At 44.6% G+C, this 23,506-nt stretch overlaps 2 protein-coding genes across 2 annotated transcripts; both read left to right on the plus strand.

Annotated features, from left to right (window-relative positions):
- Window positions 1-9,988: 9,988 nt before the first annotated feature.
- On the plus strand, window positions 9,989-11,950 carry LOC109735867 (uncharacterized). The gene is made up of 3 exons (XM_020295067.3): window positions 9,989-10,981; window positions 11,065-11,199; window positions 11,338-11,950. The coding sequence occupies exons 1-3, from the start codon at window positions 10,013-10,015 to the stop codon at window positions 11,725-11,727; spliced, it is 1,494 nt and encodes a 497-aa protein (XP_020150656.1). The 5' UTR covers window positions 9,989-10,012; the 3' UTR covers window positions 11,728-11,950.
- Window positions 11,951-15,229: 3,279 nt separating this feature from the next.
- On the plus strand, window positions 15,230-17,059 carry LOC109735866 (putative F-box/LRR-repeat protein At5g02700). The gene is made up of 2 exons (XM_073497617.1): window positions 15,230-16,404; window positions 16,562-17,059. Exon 1 carries the CDS (start codon window positions 15,341-15,343, stop codon window positions 16,238-16,240), a length of 900 nt encoding a protein of 299 aa, XP_073353718.1. The 5' UTR covers window positions 15,230-15,340; the 3' UTR covers window positions 16,241-16,404; window positions 16,562-17,059.
- Window positions 17,060-23,506: the final 6,447 nt, after the last annotated feature.

The raw sequence follows: 23,506 nt of genomic DNA on the forward strand, positions 1-23,506 counted from the left end.
GAGTAGACGTCAGGGAAGCTTCGAGGTGGACACGAGGAAGGGAGGCGCGCCTGCTCCGCCTGGGCGCGCCCCCACCCTCGTGGGCCCCTCGTGGCTCCCCTGACCGACTTCTTTCACCTATATATATCCATATACCCTAAAGCCATCGGGGAACAGAATCCCTGCAAATCTCTGCTTCCCTCCGCGAAGGGCCTATCTTTTACTTTTATGCAAGAGTCAGTAGTATTCCTTCTCATTCCAACCCACTCTTTAGTTGGCAAGCATCATGTGATGGAAAGATCTAAGCATATATGGCCATTCAAATATATTTGAGCATGAATTATTATTGTTGACATTACCCTTGAGGTAAAAGGTTGGGAGGCGAAACATTAAGCCCCTATCTTTCTCTGTGTTCGATGAATACTATTTGTTCTAAAAATATGCTTTCAGTGGTAGCAATCATGGAAGACTAAATGATAGTTGAGTATGTGAAGTTTGCTGAATCAAAGCTCTGACATAGACTCTTCCTGAAAATAAGATGAATTGTAATTGTTTGATGACTAATAACACGGTTTGTTAGTTTTCAAGAAAGTTTATGATCTATACTTTAACATGTGAATAGTTTGTTACATGATCATGCAAAGTTTTATGAGATGAGCTACTATTATAACATATGATGATGCTACAAAAGGTGATTGAAATTATCATTGATCAAACTTGTGCACCTGCTAGCATTCACACTTCATAAATTATTTCTTTTATCATTTACCTACTCGAGGATGAGCAGGAATTAAGCTTGGGGATGCTGATACGTCTCCAACGTATCTATAATTTATGAAGTATTCATGCTATTATATCATCTGTTTTGGATGTTTATGGGCCTTACTAAACACTTTTATATTATTTTTGGGACTAAACTTTTAACCGGAGGCCCAGCCCAAATTGTTGTTTTCTTTCCTATTTCAGTGTTTCGAAGAAAAGGAATATCAAACGGAGTCCAAACGGAATGAAACCTTCAGGAGAGTTATTTTTGGAACGGAAGCAATCCAGGAGACTTGGAGTAGACGTCAGGGAAGCTTCGAGGTGGCCACGAGGCAGGGAGGCGCGCCTGCCCCCTGGGCGCGCCCCACCCTCGTGGCTCCCCTGACCGACTTCTTTCGCCTATATATATATCCATATACCCTAAAACCATCGGGGAACAGAATAGACCAGGAGTTCCGCCGCCGCAAGCCTCTGTAGCCACCAAAAACCAATAGGGACCCTGTTCCAGCACCGTGCTGGAGGGGGGATCTCTCACCGGTGGCCATCTTCATCATCCCGGCGCTCTCCATGACGAGGAGGGAGTAGTTCACTCTCGGGGCCGAGGGTATGTACCAGTAGCTATGTGTTTGATCTCTCTCTCTCTCTCTCTCTCTCTCTCTCGTGTTCTTGAGGTGGTACGATCTTGATGTATCACGAGCTTTGCTATTATAGTTGGATCTTATGATGTTTCTCCCCCTCTACTCTCTTGTAATGGAATGAGTTTTCCCTTTGAAGTGATCTTATCGGATTGAGTCTTTAAGGATTTGAGAACACTTGATGTATGTCTTGCATGTGCTTATCTGTGGTGACAATGGGATATCACGTGATCCACTTGATGTATGTTTTGGTGATCAACTTGCGAGTTCCGTGACCTCGTGAACTTATGCATAGGGGTTGGCACACGTTTCCGTCTTGACTCTCCGGTAGAAACTTTGGGGCACTCTTTGAAGTTCTTTGTGTTGGTTGAATAGATGAATCTGAGATTGTGTGATGCATATCATATAATCATACCCACGGATACTTGAGGTGACATTGGAGTATCTAGGTGACATTAGGGTTTTGGTTGATTTGTGTCTTAAGGTGTTATTCTAGTATGAACTTTATGATAGATCGAACGGAAAGAATAGCTTCGTGTTATTTTACTACGGACTCTTGAATAGATCGATCAGAAAGGATAACTTTGAGGTGGTTTCGTACCCTACAATAATCTCTTCGTTTGTTCTCCGCTATTAGTGACCTTGGAGCGACTCTTTGTTGTATGTTGAGGGATAGTTATATGATCCAATTATGTTATTATTGTTGAGAGAACTTGCACTAGTGAAAGTATGAACCCTAGGCCTTGTTTCCTAGCATTGCAATACCGTTTGTGCTCACTTTTATCATTAGTTACGTTACTGTTTTTATATTTTCAGATTACAAAAACCTATATCTATCATCTACATTGCACTTGTATCACCATCTCTTCACCGAACTAGTGCACCTATACAATTTACCATTGTATTGGGTGTGTTGGGGACACAAGAGACTCTTTGTTATTTGGTTGTAGGGTTGCTTGAGAGAGACCATCTTCATCCTATGCCTCCCACGGATTGATAAACCTTAGGTCATCCACTTGACGGAAATTTGCCACTGTCCTACAAACCTCTGCACTTGGAGGCCCAACAACATCTACAAGAAGAAGGTTGCGTAGTAGACATCAGTAGGGTCTACTGCTATACCTTCTCCTGATATAACATGTCCAAGGAATCCAACTTCCTTCAACCAAAACTCACATTTGCTGAGCTTGGCATACAACTGATGTTCTCTGAGCTTCTCAAGAACCAAACGCAAATGCTCCTTGTGTTCCTCTTCATTCTTCGATTATACCAAGATATCATCAACGAACACCATGACAAACTTATCCAAGAACTCCATGAACACCTTATTCATCATACTCATAAAATAGGCAGGGGCGTTAGTCAATCCAAATGACATAACCGTGTACTCATATAGCCCGTACCTTGTGGTGAAGGCTGTCTTAGGTATATCCTCTTCTCGGATCTTCAGCTGGTGGTATCCTAACCACAGATCAATCTTGGAAAATGCTTTAGCTCCTTGCAACTGGTCAAACAAATCATTGATCATCGGCAGTGGGTACTTGTTCTTGATCGTCACTTCATTCAATGCACGATAATCAACAACCATTCTCAATGATCCATCCTTCTTCTCAACCAAGAGCACTGGGGCTCCCCATGGTGACGAACTTCGTCGAATGTAACCTTTCTCCAATAACTCCTTGATCTGCTTCTTAATCTCCTCCAGATCATTCGCGGGCATCCGGTATGGTCTCTTCGATATTGGTCCGGTGCCTGGCAACAGCTCTATCAAAAACTCAATGTCTCGATCCAGCAGCTTGCCTGGTAGTTCCTCTGGAAATACATCTGGGTAATACTTCACTACAGGCACTTCCTCCTGAACAACTCCCGTGAGAGAATTTACTTGGGTCCTCCTCGGCGCATGCCTGGATACATACTTGATCCTTTTTCCCTCCGGGGTGGTGAGCAGAATTGACCTGCTAGCACAGTCAATGTTTCCTCCATACTTCGATAGCCAATCCATACCTAGTATCACATCCAATCCTTGTGACTCCAAAATTATTAGGTCTGAGGGGAAAATACGGCTACCAATGGTTAAGGGTATCCGATCGCACCATCGGCTGGCCATATACTCTGCTCCTGGTGAGCTTACTAATAAGGGTGTCCTAAGGGCTAAGGTGGGTAACTTAAACTTGTCCACAAATCCCCTTGAAATATATGAATGCGATGCACCAGTATAAAAAAGAACGATTGCAGTAAACGACTTAACCAAAAACTTACCGATAACTGCATCTGGCTGCTCTTCAACCTCTTCCACGTTCACGTGGTTCACCTGTCCCCTATTGAAAGGGTTGGGCTTCTTCCCAGAGCTTCCATTGCCATTACCATTCTTTGATTCAGAACACTCAGTGGCGTAATGTCCAGTCTTCCCGCACATAAAACAAGTAATGTGACTTAGATCCTTCTTGGCGGGTGTAGAGGGGTTAGAACGGTTCTGATTACTGCCTGCTCCATTCCCATTTCCATTCTTGGGGCCACTGTGGTTATGCAAACTTCCTCAATTGTGGGTATGGCCTCCATGGTTATGGGTAAATCCTCCCGAGTTCGGGGTGAAACGAGGCTTCTGCTGAGCTCCTGAATTGTACTTCCCTTGTCCATACTTCCTCTTGCGGCTCTCAATTTGCTGCTGCTTCCCTTCAATCATAAGAGCCCTGTCTACCAACTCCTGATAGTTAGCGAATGTCACTACCATCAACTGCATGCTCATCTCATCATTCAACCCTTCCATAAACTTCTCCTGCTTCGCGGCATTGGTGGCCACATCATCTGGGGCATAGCGGGCTAACTTGCCAAACTCATCCACCTACTGCCCCACAGTACGGTTTCCCTGGCGCAAGTTGTGAAACTCACGCTTCTTCATGCTCATAGCTCCAGTTGAGACATGTGCAGTACGAAATGCTTGCTGAAACTGCTCCCAAGTGACATTGGCTATAGGGAAAGTGGTCGTGTAATTCTCCCACCATGCGGTTGCGGGTCCATGCAATTGATGTGCCGCAAAATGCACCTTCTCAGCATCTGTGCAACCTCCGGTGGTCAACTCCCTTCCAATCCTACGTAGCCAATCATCAGCAACTATTGGCTCGGTGCTACTGGAAAACACCGGCGGCTGCAACCTCAGAAAACGAGCTAAGTTGTCAACTGGAGGTGGTGGCGGCGGGTTGTTGTTGTTGTTGCCTTGGTTCTGGACTAATTGCTGTATCAAGGCATCTACTGTTGGATCAACTGGGTGATCTCTGGTGGGAAGACAAATCCGGTGTCACGTCTCGGAGGCATCTGATGGGTGAGGGGAGAGATTAGAATAGAATGAGGTCTAATGAGAAAGCACTACCCATATGCACATGAGACAAACACATTCATATCACACCAATCGATTGAAACAAGGGCATACAATCGATCGAACTATCGTACAAAAGTGTTCGGACTACTACTATATACATGGGGGAATACTACTAATAAGATGGTGGTCTACTAGAAATTTTGATCGGTGGAAGACTCCATGATATCTGCTCCAGCTTCGTCTTCGTAATTATCATCACTACTGTCGGGGTCGGAGTCAGTGTCGTCGATGATGATGTAGTCCTCGGGATGGTCGTCATCTCCTCCTGGCGCGGGGTCTCCCATGAATACTCCTAGTTTCCTTGTCAGGTCGTCATTCTTCTCCACTAGTATTGCGATTTCCTCCTCGTATCCGTCACATGTAGACTTGAGTTCCTCTTCTAGCTAGACGGGGAAAATTTGTTTTATCTTTTTTGGACTTTTATTTATTTTTACGAATTATTTTCCGCGGAACGTATTTAAAAAAAAATTGCACTGCGCCCGACTGGGCCGAGCCCAGCCGAGCTGCAGGCCGGCCCGCCCCGCGTCGTCCTCTCCTCGCACGACGCCGCCGCCGCGCCGTGTCCATGGCGGACACGGGAACCCCGCCGCCGCACCTTGCCCCTCCCCCAAGTTGCTGCCCCCCTCCTATATATACCCCGCACCCCCCCTCTCCCTCTCACCCCGCCGCCGGAGCCGCACTCGCCGCCGCCGCTGCACCCGCGCCGCCGCCGCTCGCCGGGAGGCCGCCGCCCCTCGCCACCCCGCGCCCCCCCGAGCCCCGCCGCACCCGCCGCACCCCGCCGCCCTCGCCGGAGCAGCCGAGCCCCGCCGGAGCCCCGCCCCCGACGAGGTACTGCCCCGTTCGTTGCCGGTTTTTCTTTAAAAAAACCATTCGTTTAAAAAAAACCCTAGATCGGTTTTTTTTCGGTTTTATTATTTTGCGAGCGTTCATCGAACCGTTCGTTTTAACGAACGCGTTCGTCTGTTTTTCTCTGTTAACGAACGTCCGTTCTTTAACCGTTCGTCCGTTTTTCTTTTTCGTCGGATTATTCCGCTATTTTCTCAGATTCGATTTCTGATCGAATCTTCGTTTCTGTTTAACTTCTCGCTCGTTTATCGAAATCAGGCGATTCAAGCGCCTAGAGTTTCGTCTCGAAATTCTCTTTCCGTTTAACCTACTCAAACAAGTTTTTACTACAGTAAAATTTGACCTAGATCCAGATTAGTAAATGAAGCTTGTTTCTTTTGCCGTTTGACTTTCGTTGCTTCTTTCGAGTTGATTCTTTTTGCAAACCGGAGTTCTTAAGTTGAACTTTCTGGTTGGATCTTTCATTCGAGTTTTACCTATGCATTAGATGAGTACTTATTGTTTGCTTGTTTGTTTGCGATAGAGTACCCGGAGTGTGCCGCTTGTTACTTCGAATCGCTAGGTTTTGCGGATCATCAGCAAGGCAAGTAACACTTTGATCATACCTTCCGTACCCAGTTTTTATTGCATTAGATCTATTCCTCAAACATTGCATGATTAGGATCTAATTAAACTGTGGGTTCTGGGAAGTAGTTGAGGTAGTACCTATTACTTGTTTAATTATCAAACCCTTGGGAGTCACTTCTACGTTGCTATTATATTGCCATGCTATGCTCGTAGACGTGGATTGGGTTTGAGAGATATTCATGACAGATGTGAGACTGTTAATAATGGTTTACCTAAGGTGGCAACTAAAACTCACATCTGGGTGGATTGAGGCACCTGGAGAATCCAGTGTTGTCTGTTTGTATAAGGACCGCCACCCAGGCTCAAAGGGATCATAAGATTATTCATGCTAGAAACTTCCGTGTGCAGCCACAAGCTATTATGGGCTCTAGCATAGTTGAGTAGGTTACATGATCTCTTGAAGAGGTGGGCTAGCAGATGTAGGGGAAAGTAGGTGTACCGGTCCATCCAGAGTAAAGAGTGATTGTTTCTGAACGACTGTGTCTCGGTCATCCGTTTCTCAAACACCATGCAGTGCGAGAAATAAAACGGAGGCGATCGAGTCTTGTGGGGAAAAGTGCGCAAACCTCTGCAGAGTGTACAAACTAATCATGGTTAGCCGTGTCCCCGGTTATGGACAACTTGAGTATCTAGTCTCTGGATTATCATTTGAATCTCATCACCATGTTACTTTTAATTAATTTTGTGGGTTAATGATGACACTTAATTGGGATTGAGTTGGAGGTACCTTCTCAATGTTTAACAACCACCATGATAGTTAAATAAAATTTATTCCTTTGAAGTAGGGAAAAATTGGCTTTTCGCAAAACTGTAACCATAGAGCTTTCCACCAGCCTTATATGCATGTAGTATAGCCTTGTTATTGTTCATTATCCTCTATGTGTTACATTGCCAGCATATTCTATGTGCTGACCCGTTTTCGGGCTGCAACGTTTCATGTTGCAGACTTTTCAGACGACGAGTAAGGTGCCTTAGGTCGTGGTCTTATACTCAGTGATGCCGCTGGAGTTGATGGACTCACTTATCTTCCAAGTCTTCCGCTGTTATCGTTTTTAGATGGCCTTAAGCCATGTCTATCATATTTAATCTCTTCGGAGATATTCGATGTAATAAGTGTGTGATTGCTACTCTGTTATAAATCCTCCATTTGTACTATGCGTGTCAGCATTACTGATCCAGGGATGACACTGGTGCACAGCAGCACAGACCATTTGAGGTCTGGTCGCTACAAATAACTCTAACCCTGGGTAGACAGTACCAACCTACATCGCCTACATCTGCTAGCCTATCACTGGAAGAGGTCATGCAACATACTCAACTATGCTAGAGCCCATAATACCTTGTGGCTGCACACAGAAGTTTCTAGCATGAATAATCTTATGATCCCCTTGAGTCTGGGTGGCGAACCATAGGATGATCACACGGGTCCTACGGGATATCCTAGGACAACACTGGATTCTCTAGGTGCCCGCAACCAATCCACCCAGATGTGTATTTTAGTAGCCACCTTATGTTAACCATTAATTAATATAATCTCACATCTGTCATGGATACACTCAAACCCAAACCACGTCCACGAGCATAGCATGACAATATAGGCATATCGTAGAAGTAACTCCCAGGGGTTTGATAATAAAACAGGTATTAGGTTCTACCTCATCAACTACTTCCAAATACCCACAAATTAATCACATCCTAATCATGCAGTGTTTGAGGATTGTAACCAATGCATAAAACTGGGTATGAAAAGAGTATGATCAATGTGTTACTTGCCTTGCTGACGATCTGCAAACCCTAGAGACTCGTAGTAGCACGCTTCGCACTCCGGGAATTCTATCGCAAACAAACAATATCATACATAAGCAATCAAGCATAGATGCAAGGGTAAAACTATAATAAGAAGATCAAATCTGAAAGTTCAGCTGAAGAGACTTGATCTGCAAAAAGAATCAATCGAATCGGAGCTACGGAACTGAAACGACGGTCAAAAGAACTTCGAAATCAAATCTGCTTGAAACCAAATTTTAAATTGTCAAAATCATGTTCACGTTGATTAAACAGAAAGAGGGGCTCGAGACGAAGATTTTGGCGTTGGTTTCACTGGATTTGGACAAACGGTTGAGAAGTTACGAGGGTTTGAAGATCAGGGGCTAATCTGCGATAAAAGTAATCACGGATAGGTCTCTGGCAGAAAAAGAAAATAAAAAGAAAAACCTATCGGACGAACGTCCGCTAACAGAGACGAATGAACGAAAACGTTCGTTGAGAACGAACTAACGAGCAAACGCTCGCTAAATAACGAAACCGAATAAAACGAACCGAACCAAATCGATCAAAAAAAAGAACCTAGGGTTTTATAAAAACTGGCGGTTTACCTGAAACCGAAAAAAACTGGCGACGGATCCGCGAGGTCAACGACGACGGCGGGGCAACGAGATTCGGCGGGCGGGGCGGCGTGCGGCGGCGAGGGCGCGGGGCTGCAGGCGGCGGCGCAGGGCAGCGGCTGCGGTGGGTGGTGCGGGGCTCGAGGTGGGGAGGCGAGGGGCGGCTTATAAGGAGGGGAGGTGGCCGGCCGGCGGCGTGGCGGCGTCGGACTCCTTCGGGAGTCCGGCTCAGGGACGAAGGCGATGGGGGCGCGGGAGTGGGCCGGCTGGGCTTCGGCCTAGTCTGTCCGGAACCTTTTTTACTAATTCCGTCAAAAGAAAAATCCTAATGAAATATAATTTTTTTCTAAAAATGCCAAAAATAATTTTCACGGTCTAAATAAAATATTTAGAACAAAGTGAGCATTTCTTGGCCTAAAAATGCAATTTTGAAAAATACATATTTTTCTAATTCAAATAAAATAGCAATAAAATCCAAATAAAATTATTTATTTGATTTTAATATTTTTCCTCCGATATTTCTTTGTTTTGGAGAAGTCATATTATCTCATCTCATATATTTTGATATTGAAATATTTCGGAGAGGAAAATAATTAAAACCAAAATGATCCTCTTTTCAATATTTGATAAAATTCAAATATGAAAAGATAAACGAAATCCCCAACTCTCTCCGTGGGTCCTTGAGTTGCTTAGAATTTCTAAGATCGCAAACGAAATGCAAATAAAATATGATATGCATATGATGACATATGTATAACATTCCAAATTAAAAATTTGGGATGTTACATTTTTTATATACACATTTAACAATTTCCAAATGCTTGATTAATATTTTTGAAATTTTGTTTAACAATTTTCAAATGCATGATTAACATTTATAATAAAAAATATTATTTTTTAATGCCTGATCAGCATTTTCTTTATTTACATTTAACATTTTCCCAATGCTTGGTTAACACTTTTGAAATACTTATTCAACATTTTTTCAAATGTTGATTAATTTTCTTTATATATACATGATCAAAAGATTTCACCATTTGGTTACTACCCCTCCGTCCGGAAATACTTGTCAGAGGAATGGATGTATCTAGACATATTTTAGTTCTAGATTCATCCATTTTTATGCATTTCTCCGACAAGTATTTCAGGACGGAAGGAGTACATGTGAGTCGCTTCAGCGAGTCAGAAGGTTGACTCGCTCCCAAACAAAAAGTATGCACTTGGAAGAGCACCCTTGTCTCATCTAAAAAAACGCCCTTCTGTTCTATAACTGCGGGCCACGTCCCAAGCCAGAGCGTTGCACAAGCACAACGATCATCATCAATTGGAGGCCTTTGTCTAAAAAAATCCTAAAAACTAAAAAATAAACCAATTGGAGGCCTTGGAGTTGTGGCCCAGCAATGTGGGTGGTGCTGCGGCGTTCGGCCGTTCGGCCGAGCCAGATTCTCCGGAAACCCACTCGCAGAAAGAGGAGGGAAAAAGGAGTGGATTCCTCGGAACCTAGCAACCGCACCTCCCCCAAAACTCAGCAGCGACCCTCCGCCGTCGCGCGGCGCGCCGGCAATGGAGGATGCGGCGGTTCGCCCGTCCAAGCAGGCGAAAGCCGAAGGGGCCGACCTCATCAGCCTCCTCCCCGACAGTATTCTCTCCGAGGTCATCACCCGCCTCCCATCAAGGACGCCGCGCGCACCACCGCCCTCGCCCGCCGGTGGCGCCCCCTCTGGCGCGCCTCCCCGCTCAACCTCGACGACGCCCGCCTCCCCAGACGGTCCTGGGACTGCATCTCCAAGATCCTCGCCGAGCACCGCGGCCCCGGCCGCCGCCTCCGCCTCCGCCACCTCGACGGCCCCAACAGCATCGCCGATCTCGCGGAGTGGATCAGGTCCCCCGCCCTCGACGGCCTCGAGGAGATCCATATCTCTTACCGTTACGACCTCCTGCTGCCGCCGTGCGCCCTCCGCTTCGCGCCGACCCTCCGCGTCGCCAGCTTCGCCCGCTGCCGTTTCCCCGAGCACATTTCCCCGACCCTCGCATTCCCGCATTTGACGCGGCTCGCCCTCACCGAGGTCGAGACCTCCGAGGACGCCCTCCACGCCCTGCTCGCCGCCTGTTCCGCGCTCAGGGTGCTCCAGCTGGATTGGTGCGGCGGCTTCGACCGAGTGGTCATCGACTCGCCGACTCTCCAGAGCTTCGGCATTGTCGCGAACAGCTACGTGGGCGAGCTGGTCATACAGTATGCCCCTCGCCTGGAGAGATTGATTGCATTTGATAATTTCGACATCCATGTCATCACAGCGCCTAGACTGCATATGGTGTGCTTTCTGGATAGCCACAAGACTACACTCCATGTTGGAACCATGGCTTCTCGGGTAACTACTGCTTTCCTTGAACAATCACATTCATTCCTCAGGGAATACTGTCGTGTTTCATGTTGTGTGCTTCTTGTTTGCAGGGAATTTCTGGTGGAAACTTGGCAATGTCACTGCGCAGTGTGAAGATTTTCATTCTTGATACTGTTGGTCCTGATCTTGATGCAGTTCTAAACTTCATCAAATACTTTCCTTGCTTGGAGAAGCTCGTCATCACGGTAAATCTCTTCATTTTTGGCTAGCTTGTAGCGCCGAATGAACTCCATTCAGTTCATATGTCATCCATCAATCCAGGTAGAAACTAGCCTTTATATAACAAACATACAACTAATACAATGCACTTCTGCTCTTTTCAGTTATACCTGGAAGTTGATATGAAAAAGAAAAATGTACGCCATCTCGACCCACAAGATCGCATTGAATGTCTTGACCTCAGTCTCAAAGAAGTAGTGCTGAAGGGTTACGAGGGCAAGCGGTCGGATCTAAACTTTGCCAAGTTCTTTGTTCTGAATGCTAAGGTGCTTGAGTCAATGGAACTCCGGGTTCAGGATAACACATTCACCAGGAGATGGGAAACTAATCAGTGTAGGCGGCTACAACTGGATAGCAGGGCTTCTAGAAATGCTCGGTTTGAGTTTGGAGAAGCTTATCCGTTTACTACATTTGCATGCAGCAAGCATGCTCATGTTTTGACCATGGCTGATCCTGTTGGTACCTCTTGCGGAGTTTGTGGGCATACTGATTGATGGTATCTCCCTTTATGTGTAATTCGAACTTTTTCTGTATGCAACTATGTTATTTATCATGTAGTACGACCAGCACTTGTTTTCATTTTAGAACTGCAAAAGGCCCGAGGACAACCTCATCAGGCTACTTTAATTTAGCAATTTACCCTTGGTTATGAACTGCTTGTATTTCTGGAAATAGGTTGTTGGGTTTTGGAAATTATGGGTGAACTGTTCAGTTGAATGTGGTTCTGCTTCAGCAGTTTATTTTCTTTTACCTGAAGAAATCAGCAGTTCCTACAGGAGGATGTGCTACATAATATGGTTTGCTGAAACAGTTCGGGCTGTTTGTTCTAGTAAAGTGTAATAAAATCCCTCAGAGTCTTGGGTGCTTTTATCAGCAGAGGTGTGTGCAAAATGTACACACGTTTCATCATTCAAGCATTAGAACAAATGCATTGGTTATTTACATATCTGGGAGAATATGATTGATGCCAGGTCGTGTAACCAAATTTATTTGTAACCATTCAATGAAATGTAATTTTCTTTGTGAAAGACTTCCATAGTAGAGATGTTGTCAGCCAACCATAGGAGTAACCAGGTGAGCTGTGCTAACATAATTGATCAGGATTTGTCGCTTGCAATCTAAATATTCGCAAGGGTACAGAAGGATCGTTCCTTTTGCAAAATTTGGTTGAACTGCACGAGCCATTGGATATAAAGGTTTGTGAAGCAACTCCTCTGATGTGGTGAAGGCAGGCGCGTGGCTCAGCTCACCAATCGTTGAATAACATCATACACTTCTCTTTCCACTAAACAATATATAAATATAAGATGTGCTACGCCAAAAATATTTGCAGTATTAAACGAGTTTTTTGCAGCATACCACAACTATTGCAACACAATGTCTATGTACGCAATAAGAAAATGTGCATGCTTGCAACACATGCAAATAACCTGTGCAACATAAATTCATACTAAATTCACTAACCTCGCTGCAGCAAAGTTAGAAGCCCCGCCTTCCTTGATTTAGGCTGAAGGTAGCCCCACTGAAGCTAAATCGAGCGACCTAGATTCATTCTTGCCTAAGCTTGGCATTGAGGCAACCTCTGTTTCACGCTCCAAATGCGACCACGACCACAACAAGAGGGGCGCATAGTGCATGAAGCACGCGTGCATCTGCAATCTTTTTTTTTTAACGGTAGCGAAATTTCTTGAGGGTCAACGACATTGGCGAAAAAAACCTTGGATAGAGAGAGTTCTCTATAGGATGAGACAGGGATAAAACAGTGGTACAAAACTGTATTGTTTTATCGCTAAAAAACTGCAAAATAGCAGGCCAGTTTTGCTGGAGCGATCTATTTTTTTTTTGAGGTGGAGCGATCTGGGGCACGATCATCAACCCATGATGTCACGGCCCAAGCCCGTGCGAGGCCGGTATCGCCCCATTCCCGAGTCATTTCGCCGTGTAACTGCGCCAGGCGGAGGCTGGGATTGCCTAAAACCTTCCGCCTCCCTTGGCACCGCCGGTTCCGGAGGAGCCGTCGACAACTCGATATGGAACCCTCGCGGCTGCCCCCGGAGGCCGCGGACAAGCCTCAAGGTACGCCTTCCTTTCTCAGATCCCGGCGCCGCCGTACGCCTCCCTCGCTTCCGGATTGTTCCCCGCCGATCTCGCCCGGGATTTCTCTCCTGGCCGCGGCTAAACCATCGATTTGCCTGGCGCGCAGGTTTGATCGCCAAGGACCGCTTGTTCAGCATCGCCGCCTACATCTCATCTGGGGAGGTTCGTGTCTCGCTCGCCTTCTCTTCGCCATGTTGTGAGATGTCGGCGTCCTCGATGTCGTGCGCTTATGGTAGACTTCGGTTTTGGCCGGTGTTCTGTGCGTGTACAGGCTAATCAGCCGAGGGTGTGAACTGAACCAGTTGGCACTGCATCGGTGCTGGGCCTGTGTGGAATGGATGGATGGGCATGGGACGATCAATTGCCAAGTTAATTGCTTGGGTTGGCGCCTTTTGTGGTTGTGGGTATTGGTAATTGGGGCTTGCGATCTTTGTGATGCTGTTTTTCTTGTGTCAACGCTCAGTAGCAGTACATAAAAGTCAGTGCTTTTGGTGTCAACTCTGGAGTACTGTAATTATGTAGATTTTCGCACTATATATACATTTTGTTCAGGACTTGACTGTTGAGGTACTGTTGGATTCTATGAATGTGCTGTTCTGTCAGATAACATTATGGTTTATGAACAAATGCTGATATTACGGATTTGTTGTTGGGGATAACGTGAAGTGCGTAGTTCACATGACATGTATATGCCTTGTGTGTTCATGGTAATGCAGAATAAATGCATTCGTAAATTTGGTACCTTTGCTGTTCATTGGGAGGTTTAGCTTCCTGGGATGTTAACCCACACACTCTCTATGTTAACTGTACTTTTGTTTATGTCGAACAATGATATCTTCTAGGTTGATATAGTTTGTCGTTGTCATCTATAATAGGGTGTTATTGCCGCTGCCCTGCGGAAACATGTTGAAGAGGAAGCTCGACATCTCAGCGGTGAAGATCTTCTAAGGGTTATGGATCAGCTCTATGAGCAAATATCTAGCTTATTGCAAAGCACTGATGCTACTGAAAATTTACTGGCTCTTCATGCTATCGATGCTTTGGTTGATTTACCCGCCGGAGGCCCTTCAAAGGTTTCTAAGCTCGCTAATGTCTTAAAAAATGTCTTTGAAGTCAAGCGTGACCCTGAAATCCTAGTTCCAGCTAGCACAGTGCTTGGTCATTTGGCAAATGTTGGGGGAGCATTAACTGGACACGAAGTTGAGCGACAGGTAAGTTATAACTTATTACTGCTTCCAGTTTCCATGAACATACTTTTCCAGTTCTCTAAGAAGCACTTTTAGATTATTACGACTGCGTTAGGATGGCTTGGTGGGGATCGAGTGGAATATCATCGCTTTGCAGCTCTCCTTATTCTCAAAGTAAGTTGAACCGATCAGCTGCTTCTGTGGTGTTTAATCAACAATCAAGATCATGAGGGCACCCCTGATTCTTAGGATGTGTAGTTGTGTGCCACTGATTTGTAGTATGTGTATGATTGTTTTCTCTGCATATATAGTATTTGTAGCATGCAAGTAATGATCAACAACTAGTGGACAACTAATTATGACTAGTCGTGACTGATCTGCAAGTCACAAATAATATTAAGTTGAGTGTAGAACTTAAATAATATTGGTTCGTGCTAGCTGTCTTATTAAACCATTTGTACCATTTCTTTCACTCCAAGATGCCCTGAAAAGAACCCTATGGACAGCACAACTAGCATCCTGAGTTGTTGCTGTTTGCAAATTACTACCTCTGTTCCTAAATATAAGACGTTTTTTGAACTGCAAAAAAGGTCTTATATTTAGGAACAGAGGTGTATATGATGATAGTAGTTTAACTTTATGCCAATATTTTTTTCCAGATGAACTACATTATGAGTTGTATAAAGTACCTTCTTTTCTTTTGTAGGAGATGGCTGAAAATGCATTCACAGTTTTCAAGAATTATATCCCTGAGTTTGTTGATGTTATACTGATAGCTTTGAGCGACCCCAAACTTGTTATCCGTGAACGAGCATCTGAAGCCATGCGTGCGCTTGCACATTCCAACATGGAGGCGGTGGCAGACTGTGCTGCGAAGAAGGCGAAACTGGAGGGAATCGATATGATCAGTGACCTCCCGGATGAGACGCTCTGCACCATCATCTCCTTCCTCCGCACAGATGATGCTGTGCGCACTTCTGCCCTCTCTCGCCGCTGGCGTCACCTGTGGCGCTCCGCTCCCATCAACCTTGACACTGCACATATCCCTGGGTTTTGTCCCGAGAAAATTGAGGTTGTAACCCAGATCCTTTCTGAGCACCAGGGTCTCATACGCCGCCTTCACCTCAACAGCCTCTACTTTGCCGATCTCGATGGCTGGTTCAGGTCCCCAGCCCTAGGTAATCTTCAGGAGTTTGACATCTATGTCGCTAAATTCGATGATCCGCTGCCGCTATCTGTGCTCCGCTTTGCACCGACTCTTCGTGTGGCCCGCATTGCGCACTGCAGCTTCTTTGAGGATGAGGAGGTCCCAGTATTTAATTTCCCACACCTGAAAACACTCGTTCTGGGCTTCCTTTATGTAGATGAAGACACTCTCCACAGCATTCTCTCTGGCTGCCCTATTCTCGAGGACCTGCTGCTTGACAGTTGTAGTGGCTTCAGCCGCTTGGTGATCAACTCACCGACACTTAGGAGCATTGGTGTCTGTAATGATCAGTACGGCGATAGTGAAATAGTCATCGAGAATGCCCCTTGCCTGGAAAGATTCGTCAGATCAGATTCATTTCGCACAACACCAGTCATCCGGGTAATCAGGGCACCCAAACTGGAGATCTTGGGCTCACTGACAGATAACTTTGGTAAACTCAAGCTTGGAACCACAGTTTCACAGGTAGCTGCGGCTGGCCATCTCATACTCGACATTCCACTAAGCATGCATTGACTTTTTTGCAACGTTTTTTCTGTTAGCAGGAAATGGTCGCTGGTAACTTGGAAATGTTGATGCGCAGTGTTAAGGTTTTACGTATCACGTCTAGTGGCCCTAATCTTGATGCAGTTCTTCGCTTCCTCAGAGTCTTTCCTTTATTGGAGAAGCTATACATCATGGTGAGTTGATGAATCTCTTCTTCAGTTGTGTTGAAATCTATTTCACTTCTTTTATAGATTATACCAATCAGTCATTGTTTTACTTGCCATTGCCACGTCGAAAATTTATTTCCTAGCTTGATAATAACTGTTTCTGAATTGTTTATACTCTTTTCAGTCATCTCTGCAGATGGATATGCAAAATGTGCAACATCATGAGCCAACAGATGTGATTGAGTCTCTTGACCATATCAGATATGTAGAGTTGAAGTGTTACTCGGGCAAGAAGCCAGATGTTGACTTTGCCAAGTTCTTTGTTCTAAATGCTAAGGTGCTCGAGTTAATGAAATTTGTTGTTGAAGGCAGATGCACTCAGAAATGGAGAACTGATCAATACAAGTGCCTACAGTTTGATAGTAGGGCTTCTCCAAATGCTCTATGTGATTTTAGATCTTACTCTGGTCATGTAGATCCTACTGGATGTATCCGCAGGGGCTATCACCATAATGAGCATGTCCTGTCCATGGCCAATCCCTTCGATAGCTCTTCTTGTAGTCACTGCAGAGATGCCTGAGCAGGTTGATAGCTCTTCATGTTTTGTCCATGGCTGCCCCCTTACCTTTATGTGCAAACATTGCAAGAAGTCTCTCATGTGAATGTTTTGGAAGGCCTTTAACACATGTTCATGACTATGTTAAATGTTTTGAGTCAATACTTGTGTTATGTGCAATCAAAATACACTAGACAGTTTGGCATCAGGTTTAATGCTATATTGCCTTTTTCTTGTTAAGTATAAGTACTATAGTTGGCAACTGAGCTTCTTTCTTATATTGTGTATTGATGTTCTGTTACGCAAGACACAAAACGATTGGTTGGAGCTGTTGGAGGATGCTGAAATTGCGTATGCAAGACCTTGCGGTTCTTGTCTTGTCCTGGAACATTTCTTTTTAGATGAAAGGCATATAGAATGGCTTTATATAAATAATCTTGTCCTGGAACATTTCTTTTTAGATGAAAGGCATATAGAATGGCTTTATCTGTATCTCTACTTCTCTACTTTTTATTTAAAAAGAATGTAATGTTCAATGTTTCACTTTTATTCCCACCATCCCTTCGTCCAACATTCCTTGTATGATAATCAATCAGCTTAATTTAGTTACTTTTTGAACCAATTCCATTTTGATTCACTTATCAAACTTCTCATCAAAATATAAGATAAATCACGGGCAAAATTTGCGAAATATCTATTTACATAATCGCATTAATATGCGTAGGTAAATCATAAGTTAATATTCTAGAATATTTATATTCCGTTGCAATGCACAGACATTGTCCTATCTTATATTCTTAAGAAGTTGGTTCCAATTCTCTCAACATGCAAAGTGTCCACCTCAACATCCCACTAAGCAATGCATTTACGTCTTCTCTCCCAATAAGCCATGCAAAATCTGTCACATAAAGGACTCGTGTTTTTTTTGGAATGAAGACACCAAAGGCGTCCTGCTTTAAATTAATAAAGCCAACAAGGCAGGGTAACAAAGTCTAAAGACATACAGCACGGCAGTCAAGCATAGGCATTACAGTACTAGCCAAAATAAACAGAGGTCCACCATCATCAGCATGCAAGCTAGAATCAAGTCATCGGCAAGCATAAGCAATGAAACGAGATTCAAAATGAGATCAGTCTTGAGCCACCACTTGTCGAGCTTCCACCTGAATGTTCCGGATCCGCTCCATCGTCTCGATCATGCGCTCCTCATCACGCGGTTTCCCCAACGGTGTCCAGGTCTGCAGGAAGAGGTGAGTCATGCAACGGTGTCCAGGACTCGTGCATTTAACTTATAAACTGCAAAAAAATGCATTAGTCTATGCATGTAACGCTGCAAAGTGTCCACCTCAACATCCCCACTAATCAATGCATTTAAGTCTTCTCTCCCACTAAGCCATGCAAAATCTGCCACATAAGTGAGTCATGCATTTAACTAATAGATTACAATTATTTTTGCATTAGTCTATGCATGTAATACCGCCACATCATATACTCATGTTAGTCATCCTTCACATTTTTGTTCGAAATGACATTTTTGTAATTCAAAAGTTCTATTTCTATTTTTAGACACTTTCTTTTATTGATTTTCAAGCTTATACTTTCTTTTCATTAGATTTAGTTATTTTTAGCAACTACATACTCATCTTTTAGCAAAGTTACCACAACAATGTGCGGGGAGAGAGTCATCCTCACTACTCTATTTATCTTGACATGCACATATGCCAACACAGCTATCATGCTATATCAGCAAGCATGCAATTAAACTACCGAATTTCCCTGCTATACCGTGATGACATGTCACCACTTATGTTTTTATTTGTTTGTTTGCTTCAGTTTACTAACAGTGAGTCCATTATCTTCTCCGTGCAAAAAGAAGAAAGAGAAACGTTGGTTGTTCACATCCCCATTGTCTCATTGATATTCAACTTCTCCAAGAAACAAGTCTAGGAGTATCAGCTGAAGGCATCACTTCATTCCCTCATAACATATCCTTCTCACAAGAGTTCTTCTAATAAGTAGCAACGACCTCATCATCTTTCGAGGATTCATGATTTTTTCCTTCTCTTGCTCGATCTGTTCTGCAGGACCCATGCCAACATGGGTACTGTACGACTGCACATACCCAAAGGTTCATAGGCTGACATTGGTGCGGGAAGGCGATGGCACCGATTTTGCTGTGGCCATGGACAACATCGGCGTCGAGATAGGGACAACAACGAGGCAGACGAGAGGGCGAAGCGCTACATGCCATTGACCATGCCAACCAAATTGGATAGGGGTGACGCGGTCGCGGGGCGCACTACCGCTGAGGATGTTGTCGTGGGCAACACCATGAAGCCACCTCAATCAGGCCAAACAGTCGGATGTTCTTTCCCCGGTTCTTTGTTTAGAATGGAAGTTGGTGTTCAGGATGACACATTCACCAAGAAAATGGAAGCTAATTAGCGTAGGCAGTTACGACTGGATAGTAGTGCTTTTAGAGCACTCAATTTTATTTTGAAGGTTGATATCCCTTTTGGAGAGCTAAGCTGCAAGCCTTCACCGCCTCTCGTTTGGTGGAGATTGTTCAGCTCCAACTCCATCCCCATCGCGACATGGTAGCTGCATTACAGGGTTGAAAGGCTCGGGTCGAAGGTTTCTTGGAGCAGACGGAAGATGTCGTTGACAGTTTAGCTTCTAAGTCAGACATGCTTCGATCTCATGTGTGTCCTATTGGAAGGGTCGTCGAGAGCGATGCTGGTGGTCAGGATAGCTTGGAGACTGGTCAGGTTCGTTGCTCGTCTGAGCCCCTTGCTGGTGTGGTTGAGGTTATGTCTGTGGAAGGAAGTGTAGTTGCTAGCCCTTTGCCTGTTAGCATGGGGACCAATTGATGATTTGTCCCACCTTTGTTGTGCGCGGGTAAAAATGCCCACCTTATATTGCAATTGATCATATGCCACATCTTTACTCTGCTTGTAGACAAAATGGCATACATTTTATTTGATGGTGTATCTTTGCTAGATGACAGAAATGAGAGGTTGGACAAGACCAAATAACCTCGAGCAAAAAACAAGATGTTAATAGCTCATGCAATCTTTGTATGAATGTCAAAAATAATTCAAAATTGGTCGAACACCTAACATGCCCAGAAAAATCTGAATAAACTACAGAAAACAAGAATATCATAGTAGTTTATTGTTCAAATTTTAGCCGATTCTGGTCAAGGACCAAAGAGAAAATAAAATTTCAAATTTCTGTCCAAATTTGTTCATATTTTGGGCAAAAAATTAAAGCCTTTACACAACACATTGCAGAGCTGAAAGAAAAAGTTGAACAAGAAAATTAAAAAAAAAGTTGAACAAGAAATCTCTATTCCTAGGAGATTAGAAGATGGATGTGAATCTACCATTAAGATCACAACCAATAACTTTGATTTTGATTCTAAAAAAAACTTTGATTTTAACGTTTTTATGTGATTTAGGTGCTCTCTGTGAGCTTTTCTTTACTTTCATTGTGACTTTAAGACCTTTATTTTATTTGCTATTTTATAAAGTTAGCCGTATGCATCGTTCTGATGCAGAGACCGGGGAGCCTTTTAAAAAAAATGTGATTTAGGTGCTAGTCTTTCCATCATTTCGCGGTGTAACTGCGTCTGCGCCCGGCCGAGGCTGGGATTGCCTAAAACCTCCCGCCTCCCTTGGCACGGCCGGCTCGGTTCTGGAGGAGCCGTCGACATGGAACCCTCGCGGCTCCCCCCGGAGGCCGCGGGCAAGCCTCAAGGTACGCCTTCCTTCCTCAGATCCCGGCGCCGCCGTACGCCTCCCTCGCTTCCGGATTGTTCCTCGCCGATCTCGATCGCCCGGGGTTTCTCTTCTGGCCGTGGCTAAACCGTCGATTTGCCTGGCGCGCAGGTTTGATCGCCAAGGACCGCTTGTTCAGCATCGCCGCCTACATCTCATCTGGAGAGGTTCGTGCCTCGCTCGATCGCCTCCTCTTGCTCATGCTGTGAGATATCGCCGTCCTCGATGTGGTGCGGTTATGGTAGACTTCGGTTTTGGCCGGTGGTGTTGGGTTTGCGTGCGGGGTTCTGTGCGTGTACAGGCTAATCAGCCGAGGGTGTGAATTGAACCAGTTGGCTGTTTCTTGTTAGGGCGCTGCATCGGTGCTGAGCCAGTGTGGAATGGATGGATGGATGGGCATGGGACGATCAATTGCCAAGTTAATTGCTTGGGTTGGTGCCTTTTGTGGTTGTGGGTATTGGTAATTGGGGCTTGCGATCCTTTTGATGCTGTTTTTCTTGTGTCAATCTCAGTAGCGGTACATAAAAGTCAGTGCTTTTGGTGCCTACTCTGGGGTACTGTAATTATGTAGATTTTTGCACTATATATACATTTTGTTGAGGACTTGATTGTTAAGGTACTGTTGGGTTCTATGGATGTGCTGGCCTGTCAGATAACATTATGATTTATCAACAAATGCTGATATTACGGATTTGTTGTGGGGGATAACGTGAAGTGCATAGTTCACATGACATGTATGCCTGTGTGTATGGTAATGCAGAATACATGCATTTGTAAATTTGGTACCTTTGCTGTTCATTGGGAGGTTTAGCTTCCTGGGATGTTAACCCACAGACTCTCTATGTTAACTGTACTTTTGTTTATGTCGAACAATGATATTTTCTTGGTTGATATAGTTTGTCGTTGTCATCTATAATAGGGTGTTATTGCCGCTGCCCTGCGGAAACATGTTGAAAAGGAAGCTCGACATCTCAGCGGTGAAGATCTTCTAAGGGTTATGGATCAGCTCTATGAGCAAATATCTAGCTTATTGCAAAGCACTGATGCTACTGAAAATTTACTGGCTCTTCATGCTATCGATGCTTTGGTTGATTTACCCGCCGGAGGCCCTTCAAAGGTTTCTAAGCTCGCTAATGTCTTAAAAAATGTCTTTGAAGTCAAGCATGACCCTGAAATCCTAGTTCCAGCTAGCACAGTGCTTGGTCATTTGGCAAATGTTGGGGGAGCATTAACTGGACACAAAGTTGAGCGACAGGTAAGTTATAACTTATTACTGCTTCCAGTTTCCATGAAAATACTTTTCCAGTTCTCTAAGAAGCACTTCTTTTAGATTATTACGACTGCGTTAGGGTGGCTTGGTGGGGATCGAGTGGAATATCATCGCTTTGCAGCTCTCCTTATTCTCAAAGTAAGTCAAACCGATCAACTGCTTCTGTGGTGTTTAATCAACAATCAAGATCATGAGGGCACCCCTGATTCTTAGGATGTGTGGCTGTGTACCACTGATTTGTAGTGTGTGTATGATTGTTTTCTCTGCATATATAGTATTTGTAGCAAGCAAGTAATGATCAACAACAACTAGTGGACAACTAATTATGACTAGTCATGACTGATCTGGAAGTCACAAATAATATTAAGTTGAGTGTAGAACTTAAATAATATTGGTTCGTGCTAGCTGTCTTATTAAACCATTTGTACCATTTCTTTCACTCCAAGATGCCCTGAAAAGAACCCTATGCACAGCACAACTAGCATCCTGAGTTGTTGCAGTTTGCAAATTACTACTCCCTCCGTCCCATAATATAAGAGCGTTTTTATGCTATACTAGTGATAAAAACGTTCTTATATTATGGGACGGAGGGAGTACCTCTGTTCCTAAATATAAGATGTTTTTTGAACTGCAAAAAACGTCTTATATTTAGGAACAAAGGTGTATATGATGATAGTAGTTTGACTCTATGCCAATATATTTTCTAGATGACCTACATTATGATTTGTATAAAGTTCCTCCTTTTCTTGTTGTAGGAGATGGCTGAAAATGCATTCACAGTTTTCAAGAATTATATCCCTGAGTTTGTTGATGTTATACTGATAGCTTTGAGCGACCCCAAACTAGTTATTCGTGAACGAGTAGCTGAAGCCGTGCGTGCGCTTGCATGCTCCAACATGGAGGCGGCGGCAGACTGGGGAGTGAAGAAGGTGAAACTGGAGGGAATCGATATGATCAGTGACCTCCCGGATGAGACGCTCTGCACCATCATCTCCTTCCTCCGCACTGATGATGCCGTGCACACTTCTGCCCTTTCTCGCCGCTGGCGTCACCTGTGGCGCTCCGCTCCCATCAACCTTGACACTGCCCACATCCCTGGTTTTGTCCCGAGAAAATTGAGGTTGTAACCCAGATCCTTTCTGAGCACCAGGGCCCCATACGCCGCCTTCACCTCGACAACCTCTATTTTGCTGATCTTGATGGCTGGTTCAGGTCCCCAGCCCTTGCTAATCTTCAGGAGTTCGACATCTATGTTGCTAAATTCGATGATGTGCTGCCGCTGTCTGTGCTCCGCTTCGCACCGACCCTCCGTGTGGCCCGCATTGCCCACTGCAGCTTCTTTGAGGATGAGGAGGTCCCAGTATTTAACTTCCCACACCTGAGAACACTCGTTCTGGGCTTTCTTTCTGTATATGAAGGCACCCTCCACAACATTCTCTCTGGCTGTCCTGTCCTCGAGGGCCTACTGCTTGACAGTTGTGATGGCTTCAGGCGCTTGGTGATCAACTCACCGACACTTAGGAG

Source organism: Aegilops tauschii, chromosome 1 (genome assembly GCF_002575655.3).
Source record: "Aegilops tauschii subsp. strangulata cultivar AL8/78 chromosome 1, Aet v6.0, whole genome shotgun sequence".
NCBI lineage: Eukaryota > Viridiplantae > Streptophyta > Magnoliopsida > Poales > Poaceae > Aegilops > Aegilops tauschii.

Bases quoted from the DNA above. Each gene is read 5' to 3' on its own strand.
- LOC109735867 (XM_020295067.3), top strand. From the start codon at position 10,013: ATGTGGGTGGTGCTGCGGCGTTCGGCCGTTCGGCCGAGCCAGATTCTC. The intron at 10,982-11,064 runs GTAACTACTGCT...TCTTGTTTGCAG, and splicing joins TTGGAACCATGGCTTCTCGG to GGAATTTCTGGTGGAAACTT. The intron at 11,200-11,337 runs GTAAATCTCTTC...TGCTCTTTTCAG, and splicing joins TGGAGAAGCTCGTCATCACG to TTATACCTGGAAGTTGATAT.
- LOC109735866 (XM_073497617.1), top strand. From the start codon at position 15,341: ATGCGTGCGCTTGCACATTCCAACATGGAGGCGGTGGCAGACTGTGCT.